The 12393-nt window shown below is 49.0% G+C and overlaps 1 protein-coding gene across 2 annotated transcripts in view; it reads right to left on the reverse strand.

Moving 5' to 3' along the window:
- BACE2 (beta-secretase 2) overlaps window positions 1-11894 on the reverse strand; it is a 143688-nt gene extending 131794 nt beyond the window's left edge. Inside the window, exon 1 of one of the 2 annotated variants that reach the window (XM_075542275.1) lies at window positions 11378-11891. In XM_075542275.1, coding sequence (XP_075398390.1) covers window positions 11378-11689 — 312 coding nt within the window. In that variant the 5' untranslated portion in view covers window positions 11690-11891. Of the gene's footprint in view, window positions 1-11377 lie in introns of both variants that reach the window. The other variant, XM_075542276.1, reaches the window with a different exon arrangement.
- Between the last annotated feature and the right edge of the window lie 499 nt (window positions 11895-12393).

Raw genomic sequence — 12393 nt, forward strand, 5'->3', positions numbered from 1 at the left:
GTACACTGCACACACACGCACACACGCACACACACACACACACTTCCCCCAGCAAGCAGATGACTTGCAGTAGGCACAGGCAGACTCTCCTCAACAGGCAGGGGTGTAAATTCTCCTTCCCCTGCCATCCTCAGTCTAGTGTGAAATGGGAAAGAATGCTTCCCCAGGGCCCTTTATTGCACCCTGCCACGATGGCACGGGCCTGGGCATCACCGCTCCCCTCAGCCGACAGGCCTCTCCGTCTTCCTAAAGAGGCCGAGTGCAGCTGGTGTATTTCCAGGTACAGGTATGTGATGTGCCGTACAATAAAAATCTGAAAATACTCAGCCCAAGCCGGGCGCCGGAGAGCACCCCTTCCCTCAAAACCAAACCGCCTGGCGCTGCTTCCTTAACGTGGGGCTGTCAGCTCTGCAAGAGCATTTCTCCCTCTTGGAGAATTCCAAGAGCCAAAAAACAACATTTTAAAAAATTTGAGTAGCAAGAGGCACAAAAAAAAAAATCAACTAGGCGAGGAGAGAATGGAGCCAAGTTACAGTCATCGATCCATCCAGGCAGGCAGGCTCCATGTGTGACCTCCCACGCAGCTGGGAAAACCCAGGCCACACTCTGATCCATATATGCCTTCCAATTTTGGCTATCTTCAACAGCCAGAGGGGATGTATAGCCCAGGGTGGGGTGGGTACCCACCTGCCGCACAGGTGTTCTGTTTGCTGGGGACTCTCTGTTGTCAAAAGCACACAATGAGTCCCAGTGTCTCCACCTGGCCCATATCATCCCCTTATCTACGTGGGAGGAACAAAGGAAGCAGGAGCACCCATGCTAGGTAAGCAGAGTGACCTGGAGGTGGCATCTGGGATGGGCAGCAAGGGGCCCTTGTTAGCAGGACCAGGTAAGACTTCAGCTGGATGGAGAATTAGATCACTCGCCATTGTGTCAACCTGTGGAGCACCGTAGCCCACTGTGCTGGGTGTGAGGAGGACAGGAGTCCACAACCATCCCACCCCAGCCTCCTCAAACCCTGAGTGCTGAGGCCAGAAGCTTATCCTGCTACCTACAGTCCATGTCTCAAGTGTGAAATCAATCCCAAGATATGCTGCCCCATGCCACAAAGAAGTGGAACACTGCAACCGTGGGCCCCTTTTAATTGGAGGACAGCCAGGTAAACCAGGAATTTTGACAGCTAACAGTTACTATCAGTCATTAAACACACACATGTACACATGAGGAGTTTGAGGACAGAGGTGCCCCTGCCCCAAGCCATGTTGTCTTCAATCACCTCCTACACAGGGCAAAGCAAGGCAGTGGAAAGGAGAGACGGAAGAATGGATGCCTTTGAAGCATGGTGTTGGCCAAGGGTATGGAAGAGAATGCCGGAAGTCCTCGGCCTTAGAGGAAGTGCAGCCAGAAGGTGCCTTAGAAGGGGGGAAGATGAGACTTTGCCTCACTTTCTCTGGACAGGTCAACAGGAGGGACCCATTGCTGGAGTAGGGCAGCACGCTTGATAGAGCAGAGGTTCAGGACAAAAAAAGGGAGACGCGCCATAAGATGGACTGACACACTGGCTGCAGCAGCGGGCTCACACAGAGATGGTGAGATGGCGCCGTGAGAGGCGGTGAAATGGTATGGGACTGGGCAGCCGGGTTTCGTGCGATCATACATAAGGTCGCAATAAATCACAGCCTTGGCAACCAACACAATGACTTGTCATAGGAACACAACAAGTGCAAGCAAACTGACAGTTGTCACTATCACAACTCCTTGTAATAGTGGGCCTTACCCTTCCCTTTTAGCTTTTAGTTAGAAGGGAGGGTAACCCCAGGAGGACATGCAAGTGTACCACGCCCGCGTCCCTGGGCGGTGTAATGCACCAGCACGCTCAGCTGCTAACTGAAAGTTTGGAGGTCTGAGTCCACCCACAAGCACCTCAGAAGAAAGGTCTGATAGTTTATTTCTTGGAGAAAAAAATCAGCCACTGAAATTCCTATGGAATACAAGTCTCTGAAACCCATGGAATTACCACGAGTTGGAGTTGATTCAACAGCTACTGATTATCAATAAATAAAGAACTCAGAGGTTAAGCTAGCCTACCTAGAGCAAAAGAAATCAAGTGGAATCCAAGAAAAATGTGGATCTAGTGGGAAGAAATATTTGGGATAAAGACATTCAGTTCAGATTAAATAAATCATCCAGATTCCAAAAGAGTGACTGGTACCTTATAAAGCCTATAATCCATGCAATGCCCACGCTCCCAGTTGCCAACAGGAGCACTTGCTCGTCAGAGATAACACCATCCCATTGCTCTGAGCCTGCACACGTCGTGCGGCTTATCCTGGTTTTACACAGCAGTTCCATAATTAGTGCAATATGAGGAGAGGCATTTAGCATTTTTAAGCACTCACTTACTAGAGGAAAAACACCACAGAAATAAAGGAGGTGCGGGGGTCGGGGAGCCCTCCACCAAGTCCCCTCAGTGAATTGTCTTGGCACCAGGTCAATATTAATTCCACACCTAAACCACCATTTGCTTACAGCCTTTCATGAAAGTGAGACTTGACCACCAAATGGAAATTACAGTTAGAGTTGAACTCTAAATGGAAATTAATGGCAACTAAAAGGCGGAGCAGAGTATTTACAAACCCATAGAGCAGTCCACTTTGATGGAACTTGGAGGTTCACCCAGGGTGTGGAGGAGACTCATCACTGGTGCATGGGAACATGTGTACAGTACTCCCGATGCCAGATCCTCAGCACAACCCCACGTCATTAGATGATGAATGAAGATGGCCCTTTGGTAAAGGTGGTATAGTGGTTATATGTTGGGCTGCTCACCACAAGGTCAACAGTTTGAAACCACCACCTGCTCTGTAGGGGAAAGATGAGGCTTTCTACTCCTGTGAAGAGTTAGTCTTGGAACCCCTCCCAGAGGCAGTTCTGCCCTGTCCTGTAGGGTCTCCATGAGATGGAATTGACTTGATGGCAGTGAGTTTGGTTTGGTCATCACAAATATAAGCCCTACAAAGATAAAAGTTGTCACTATAATCATTCCAGACAAGTAGATTAACTCAAAGACTCACTGTCATCGAGTTGATTCTGACCCATAGGAACCCTGTAAGACAAGGTAGAACAGGTTTCCAAAACTGTAACTCTTTACTGGAGTGAAAAGGCCCAACTGGATCCCATGGCTGGCGGTTTTGAACTGCTGACCTTACATTATCACCGGGGCTGTCAAGTTGACCCTGATTCACGGCAGCTTCATGCACATCAGAACATGCTGCTGGGCCCTGCATGCTCATGTCCATAAAGATGGCTTAAGCCATCGCATCTGAACCAGGGCTTCCCTCTTCTTCCCTGGCCCTCTATTTCATGAAATATACCAGGGAACTTTGAACAGTTCATGGAAAAATAGAATGAGAGATTAATGGAATTTTGCCATGAACTTAAAAAAATCATTTCATTGGGGCTCATACAACTTTTATCACAATCCACACATACATCCATCCCTGTGTCAAGCACATTTGTACATTTGTTGCCATCATCATTCTCATAACATTTTCTTTCTACTTGAGCCCTTGGTATCAGTTTCTCATTTTTCCCCTCCCTCCCCCTTCCCTCTCTCATGAACCCTTGATAATTTATAAATTATTATTGTCATGTCTTACACTGACCAATGTCTCCCTTCACCCACTTTTCTGTTGTCCATTCTCCTGGCAGGGGCTTATAGATAGATCATTGTGATCGGTTCCCCCTACCTCCCCCCACCTTTCCCTTCCCCTTCTGGTATGACTACTCTTAATATTGGTCCTGAGAGGTTTATCTGTCCTGGATTCCCTATCTCTACCAGTGTACATCCTCTGGTCTACCCAATTTGTAAGGTAGAACTAGGGTTATGATAGTGGGGGCGGGGGAGGAGGAGAAGCATTAAAAACTAGAGGAAAGTTTCACCCTGACTGGCTCATCTCCTCCCCAAGACTCTTCTGTAAGGGGATGTCCAATTTCCTACAGATGGACTTTGGGTCTCTACTCTGCACTCCCCCTCATTCACAGTGATATTGTTTTTTTGTTCTGGGTCTTTGATGCCTGATACCTGATTCTATTGGCACCCCGTGATCACACAGGCTGGTGTGCTTCTTCTATGTAGACTTTGTTGCTTCTCAGCTAGATGGCTGCTTATTTATCTTCAATCCTTTAAGACCCCAGATGCTATGTCTTTTGATAGCCAGCACCATCAGCTTGCTTTACCACATTTACTGATGCACCCTCTTTGTTTTCAGCAATCTTGTCAGGAAGATGAGAATCATGGAATGGCAGGTTAATAGAACAAAGTGTTCTTGCATGAGGGAGTACTTGGGTAGAGGCCCAATGTCCGTCTGCTACCTTAATACTCAACCTATAAATATATGTACAGAAACCTATCTCCCCTTTATCATATATAAATATATTTACATATGTACATGCCTTCATTTAGACCTCTATAAATTCCCTTTGCCTCCTAGTTCTTTCTTCTATTTCCTTTTACTTTCTTCTTGTCCCACTATCATGTTTAGCCTTCATTTGGGTTTCAGTAATTCCTCTTAGTTACATTGTCCTTCATCAAGCCCTACCAGGCCTCCTATACCCTCCACACCATCAATTTTAGATCACTTGTTCCCTTGTCCCTGGGTTTTTTAACACCCACTTCCTCTCCACCCCCACTCTCCCTTTCCCATGTCCCTGTTGTTTTCTCTTCAAGATTGTTTATCCCGCCTATCTTATCTAGATAGACCCGCAGAGATAATAATACACACAAAACATTACCAGAAGAAAACAAAGCAACAAAAGAAAACAAAACAACAACAAAAAACCCCAAGGACAAAAAAAAAAAAAGAAAATCCTATAAATAGTTCAAAGTCTGTTTGTTGATCTTTAGGAGTGTTTTCCGGTGGAGTCTGATGGGGTGCCATGTCCTGGCCCCAAAGTCTATTTTTGGTACTCCCTCCGGACTTCATTGCTCTAATCTGGTTGCTGTTCTGCCATGAACTTTTTTAAAAAAATTGTTTTATTAGGGGCTCATACAACTCTTATCACAATCCATACAGACATCAATTGTATAAAGCACATCTGTACATTCAGTGCCCTCATCATTCTCAAAACATTTGCTCTCCACCTAAGCCCCTGGCATCAGGACCTGCCATGATCTTTTTGAAGCCCCCTCCTCCAGCCATTGATCCCTCTGGATGACATATTCAAGGCAAGTGAGTTGGGCAAAATACTGTTGCATCCCATATGATTTTTATTGACTAAATTTCAGTGGTAGAAGATCTGCCATTGCTTCTCAGCCTTTTGGCTAAGATCAAGTGTAGCATCATCAGGCCATTCTTCCTAATCTGCTTTACATGAGAAACTGCTGAAAGCTGCCCCCATGGGTGATCCTGCTAGTCTTTGAAATACAGGTGGCATAGCTTCCTGTATGTAACACAGGAGCATGCAAGGCACCACAGTACTCTAAACAGACATGAATGGTAGATATTTACTCTAAACATATATATTTTTTCACAAAAAATACTATGTGTATGTATACAAACAAAACTATACACTCACTGCCCTCAAGTCATCTGTCACTCATAGCAACCCTACAGGACAGGGTAGATGTGTCCTGTTGGATTTCTGAGACTAAAACTTTATAGTTGCTGACAGACAGTCTTATCTTTCTTTCAAGGAGCAGCTGGTGGGTTTGAACCATCTGTCTTCTAGTTTGCAAGTCAGGGAGTAGCCAACCACACCACCAGGGCTCCTTTATCTCACTCCAGAGCACCATAACTTAAAGAACAACACTCTACAGAAGAATGGAGAAGTACTCTGACTTTGGAACGAGGCGGACAGATACGGATCAGATTGATGTCTCACCTCTGCCACTCAGCTAGGTGACCTTGCTCAAAGTACTTGGCCTCTCCAATTCTGTCTTCCCATCTGAATATTGAGTCAGATAATTGCAAACAAAGCACACAGCACAGTGCTCAACACCTAGTGAGTAAGCAATAAGGGGCAGTTCAGCATCAGAATCCCACCCTCCCTGCAAGATGCCTGGAGCTTTCAGTTCCAACGCGGTTCCCACCCATCTCAGTGGAGTGATGCTAAACAGTTTCAGCCAAGCGTCCAGACTAATGCGGATGGGAAGGCAGACTCACGGACTTCCAAAATACAGCCAATGGAAACCACGGGTCACAGCGGCCTAGTCTTCCACCCATCATGGAGATGGTACACACCTGAGAGGCTCTTCGTTCTGATATACACGACATCTTCAAGAGTCGGGGTCTACTTGACGGCAGCTAACGATTGCAACTAGAGTGTTGTGGCTATTCACTCCCTTCTCAGGTCTCTTTCCCCTGTGCTGTTCTGACCTGAGACATGAATCCCTGATCTATGTCATTGCCTTTGATATGGAATTCTTTCTCTAAAGTAGGAGCTCTTGGGAAACTACAGGGATCCTGGTGGTTAGGTGTTGGGTTGCTAACCTTAAGGTGAGCACTTTGAAACCTCCAGCCCATCCAAGGGATAAAGATGAGGCTTTCTGCTCCCCCAAAGAGTTACAATCTCAGAAACACACAGGGGCAGTTCTATCCTGTCCTATAGAGTCACTCTGACTCAGCATCAATGCAATGGCAGTGTGTTTGAGTGTGAGTGGGGAGTTAGCATTGACTCTCTTAGGCATTAGTACACCTTCCTTTGTTCACTGGCCTTAATAGTTAGCCATCTCTGGTTGCCCCATGTCGTTAATTCTCGTTGCCACTGCCTTCCTTTTCTCTGTCTCAGGTATTTGGCATGACTGGGTGGCATCTTCTGAAAAATACACAGTCTTACGTTGTGCTTGTCTGGTAAGTATTTTCAAGCCACCACCTTTCAAATAACTGTGTACTAAGAAGCCGGGGATCCAGCAAATGTGCTGATTAAAATATGGTTCCCCTAGGGTGTCAGCTCTCCACATTCAAGTATTTAAATGTGAAAATAGCTTTGCTGTCCATTTTACCTATTAGTGAAGATGACATAAAATCTTTGAACAGACACACAAAAAGCCTTTTTTGACGTGGCTACACGTACATGTGTAAAGATACCTTCTAGTATCTTTAGTTGCATTCACACAGAAGTTTCTCTGTTAAATAATGGAAATTGCTGTAATTATAATCCCTTTAAAAGACCATCATCATTATTAAGAAGACTGAATCACATGGTGCAGATGCTGGTGCTCCACCATCAGAGGGAAGCCACTTACTGGTTTCAGTGAACAAAACCCGGTGCACATGTCCATGCCAACGTGGCCCTGCCTGCCCACAGCTCCAGCTTCTGGGGAGAGCACATGGGCTGCTGCCGGTGACTCCTCGCAGAGTCTCCAGGCAGAATAATGGGCCCCTGTTCCTTGATGAAAGAATTCAGGGAAAAAGCACATTCACAGCAGTTTGCTTTCCCACAGGAGAGCCGTGATCACGGAGGCTCTGGTTCCCCAATCTCTCCCCCATGAGAGAAACCAGACTTTCTGTTAGTTCCTCATGCTGGAAGGTCTGCTCTGAATGAAGAGAGATGGGGGAACTGTAGGAGAAGGGCCCTGAGAGACAGGTTTTGCTAGACTCTCAGCCTGCAGGTGGATTCACATCACTCCTGCCCAGGTGTCATGAAAGAAAAGCCTGCCAGTCTGTTGCCATAAAGATTAAAACCAAAAAAACCTCACCACCCCTGGAGTCAATTCTGACTCAGACAGACGCTACGGACAGGGTAGAACTGCCCCTGTGGGTTTCTGAGACTGTAACTCTTTATGGGAGGAGAAATCCTCATCTTTCTCCTGCAAAGCAGCTGGTGGTTTCAAACCCCTGACCTTGTGGGTAAGACCCTGTAGAGTCAGAATCAACATAATAGCATTAGGCTGAGAGAGAGAGTGTGTGTCCTTGAGCCCCCTGGGAAGAGGAGGATCATCCAATCGGGGTGACACAAATACTTTGGCATTTTGATTCAGGCATCTCTTCCTAGAAAAGGAGAGTTTTTAGCTAAAACATAAAAAAATCAGGAGGTTTGAGGGAGAAAGGACGGCTGCCAGGTTCAGGCCTGTGCGGTCAGTGCCTGGGTTTAATTTCTCTCTCTCTTTCTCTCTCTCTCTCTCTCTCTCTCTCTCTCTCTCTCTCTCTCTCTCTCTCTCTCTCTCTCTCTCGCTCTCTCTCTCTTTCCCCTGTGGCCTTTGGCAGGCCATTCAACTCTGCAAGCCTCAGTTTCCTGATCTGCAAAAGGGGATCAGACCCAGATGGTTCTGGGTGGGAGCACAGACTGCGCTTGCCACTTGGGGTCCCTCAGATCATCGACTGTTGTGGTTAGCTACCTGGGTGTCTGGGACCCAACTCATGGTGGAGACTCCATGGGCAATGGAAGAAAACACAGCCTGACCCTGCGCCATCGCCAAGCTGGGCTACGATTTGAACCCCTGGGGTTCGTGTGGTTTTTACTGCTTTTCAAAAGTAGATCCTCTTCTCTTAGTCTGCCCCCAGTCCGTCTTTCATCTTTGTCTGGAAGCTCTGCCCAAACCTGCATAGCATCCCAGCAGCCTTTGCGAGGTGTGCTGGCGGGATACAGAGGCCAGGTTTCCCGCACAGGAGGAGATAATTCTATCACAGAAACGCCAATGCTTCCTAGACCATTGCTGTGGCAGTGTGCTGTTGCGTCAATTCCAACTCCCAGTGAGCCTTCGGGACAGAGTCAATCAAACTGCCTTACAGGTTAACCTCTCCTAGGCTGTAGCCTTCAGACGAGCTGCTCATCAGGACTTCTCCCAGGGAGAGGCCGGGCAGTGCGTGGGGACCTCTAACTTGTCAGTTCACAATCGAGTACATGACCATTGCCTAATCACCAGGGCTCTCATCTGTACCCTCTAATTGCTGAAATCTCTTGGTTACTTCTTGCTTGAATTTACAACTGCATTTTTCTCTCCACCTAAGCATTTTTATTTTAGGCTTCCGAAGATCAGCAGAGAACAAAGACATGACCCTTGGCCGTGAACAGAGCAGGGACACTCACTCACTCACTCCAGGTTCAGAAGTCACATGATGGCTGCCCTCTCCTGCCTGCTGAGCAAGTCCTGCTGGAGCTCACAGCTCTCTCAGCGGAGACAGCCGGGGCACGCATCCCAATGCACCAGGAACACACGCCTGTGTTTCCCTTGGGCAGTGGGAAAGATTGTTTGCATGGATTTTGCCATATAAAGCAGTTTGTCACTAACTCATGCTGGGAGGAAGGTACAGGCTATTTCAATCTTCACCAAGAGGGCACAAATTATATCCAGATGGTAAAATTACCTCCCTGGAAACAAGGCCATGTGTAACCGAGAAAGAACCTTGAATGGACCACTTGATGGGCTAAGATAAAGATCTAAGTACAGGTGTTCAGTCCATTGCTATCAATTAAATCTTAGCATTTCAAAATAAAGGTCATTGATTTGTTGAATAAAGGCAAAGCATTGCACATATGTATAAAGGCTTTATCATGAGCACTTCAGACAAGTATTTCTCAGTCTTTCCAGAGGGTTTTGTGCTTGTTGGCTTGTCCCCTTCCCTTTGCCTCTGGTGACAAAGGGGCACCAGGAACACATCGCCCCAATGGTCAAAAATTAAGTCACAGAGAGAACTGACTTCCATTCGAACATCCATATGATCTTTGGTGTTTGTGTCCAAGACACAATTCTCAAATGGGAGTCATTGGAGACTGCCCCCAAAGTTGATCAGATGCCCCCCAACAAAGCGGACGCCCACCAGCTCATGAAATACGAATGTCCCTGCCCAGAGCACATGTTTTCATGCGGTTGCTGTTACCAGGGCTCCTTCCCTTGACCAGCTCCTGGCCAAGTTAAGCTTCCTCAGCTGACCACCAGCCCCATTCCACGCCTCTGCCCGCGAGCAACTGGCCACCTTTGAAGATGGCCAAGCTGGGTCACATGAATCCCCATGACTTAGATGAAAGGTAACTAGCATCCAAGCTTTGAATATACTTGTGAAGTATCTTTTTTTTTTACGGAAACTAATTAAACAACTGGAGGTTGTTGTTTTTTTTCCTGGTAGAGTTTCTTTTCTTTTCTTTGCAAGAACTAGCATGGCATGTCTTTCCTCTTAAGGAAGCCTTGAATAATTTAATTAGAGTTATACAAAAGTAATGAGTATGTTCTATTTATGAGAAGATCATAGCTGAATTAAAACCCAAATGGCAGTGATAAAAATAAAAAGGATCTTCACACAGTATATTCAACCGATAAGAAAGCAGAACTTCAAGTCCCACCCACTGCCCTTCAGTCGATTCCGACTCATTATAGGGTTTTGGAGGTTACCATTATAGGGTTTTGGAGGTTACCACAGCAGTAAGCCTCATCTTTCTTCCTGGGAGCTGCTGTTGGGTTCAAACTGCAGACCTTGGGATTAGCAGACCAAGCTGAACCCACTATGCCATCAGGGCTCCTTTACATTACATGGTTTGAGAGGAAGAAAGAGCAAGAACAACTCTGGGCCATTTAAAAGTTTTTATTAATATGACTGAGCCTGGAAACATTAGTTTCTTGCTACAAAAAGCGCTACTGCATGAAAATCTGAATAAGAGAAAACAAAGCAGTTATTTGAATTGATTTAGAATGGACAGTATTAGCTTATCATTGGGACTTGGTCTTTTGTCACTTGGTCCCTTGCAGACCAGCCCATCCAAATATATATACACATATATGTATAAACTCACATATACATACATATACTTTGCATTTACTATTCTCCCCACCAGTGCAGAGGGGCTGGGCAACTGGATGAGGAAAAAGCCAACTGAGGCACCACTTCCCACAATGCAAGGGCGGCGGTGGAGGCATCACTGCTCCGCTCCGTGGCAACCTGGAGCCAGGCACTACGGAACAGAGTTACTTTCCGCTGAGCTCATGTAGAATCCCTCTGACAGGGGACTGCGCCTTGGGATGCTGGCCAGCAGCCTCTTTAGCAATGAAACCGCATGGAGAGAAATGCAAAATCCCAACAAGAGGTGATTTCCTAGGGCCGGGCACCTTCTCTCCGTGGAAGGAGGTGTCTCTCTCGCCGGTAGGAAATCACCTTAGGGGCAAGTTAAGGGCGTCTTCCCGCGGTCCATCCTCGCCAAGGGGGCTGGGGGGAGGGCGCTCACAAGTTCTTCAGCACTTGCAGGTACCTCTTGGCTCAGCCCAAAGAAGAGGGAGGCACCACTCCGTGTGCTCCAGAGCAAGTGCCCCGCTCGCCCGCTCCTCCGGCATACTTTTGTGTCCCTTTTCTCTTCTCTAGGGGAGCAAAGCTGGTTGCTTTAGGGCCCTCGCTAAGGTGCACTGACTCTCCCAGAGCCTCGGAACAGCAAGCGGCACGTCACTTACCTTTTGCGGCGGGGTCCCGATCAGCATCTCCAGATAGTAGCCGCGACCTGAATCTCCCTGCAGGTTATCCACCACCGCCAAGAAGTTTCCCGCGCCCCCAGCGGGCTCCAGGGCGAGCGCCAGGCCGTCTGCACGGGGCGCGGCAGCGGCGGCGGGCAGGGGGGCGACCCTGGCCCCGGGCGTGGGCGAAGCCCACCCGGCCGTGGCCACCCTGAGGGGCAACGTGAAGGGTGCGGAGGCCAGCGCCGGGACCGCCAGCCGGAGCCACTGGGCCAGCAGCGGCAGCAGCAGCGCCCGGAGCAGCGCGCCCATGCCAGCGGCGGGGTCCCGGGGCGCGCGCGTCCAGGTCCGTCCCGTCCCGCAGCGGCGGCTCGGCGACTTGCTGGGATCTGCGGCTGCAGGCGCGGAGCGCACTGGGCCGGCGGGCAGCAGCGCCGGCGAGGGAGGGGGAGGGGGACGTGGGGATGGAAAGCAGGAGGAGGTTCCAGGAGAGGAGGAGGATTAAGGAGGAGGAGGATCCAGGAGAGCTGGAAGCGCAGAGCCAGCCCCGGCTCGGCCCCAGTCCCAGTCCGCACCGCCAACTTGAGCAAGTTCTCAGCCGCTGCCCCCTCTGGCGGGCACTGGCTGCCCCGCAGAGACCTGGCTCCGCCCCCAAGGCCAAGGTCACGGCCGGGCGGGGAGCCCAGGGAGAACCTCCGGAGCTCTGCAGCCCCTCGGGCTGGTCGCCTGGCGCGCCTCTTCCCGGGAAACTCAAATCCCGAATTTCCTCGGAAGGCGGCCCGGCGGCCCTGGCTAACGGATGTGACGAGGCTTCTCAGCTACCACCGGCGAAAGTTTCGGGAACGCTTAAAGGGGCAGCGAGGACCTGGCCCCGCGCGCGAAGGGCTCGCCAGGTTCGCTGGCCTCGCCGCGGCGGGGGCTGTCGGCGTGAGATGGGGGGTCGCAGAGGGGAAGAAAGGAGCTGACAAGGGCCAGGAGCCTCTCCAGAGTCTAGGAGCCTGCGCGCTCCGAGGACA

Source organism: Tenrec ecaudatus, chromosome 2, assembly GCF_050624435.1.
Source record: "Tenrec ecaudatus isolate mTenEca1 chromosome 2, mTenEca1.hap1, whole genome shotgun sequence".
In the NCBI taxonomy this organism is placed as follows: domain Eukaryota; kingdom Metazoa; phylum Chordata; class Mammalia; order Afrosoricida; family Tenrecidae; genus Tenrec; species Tenrec ecaudatus.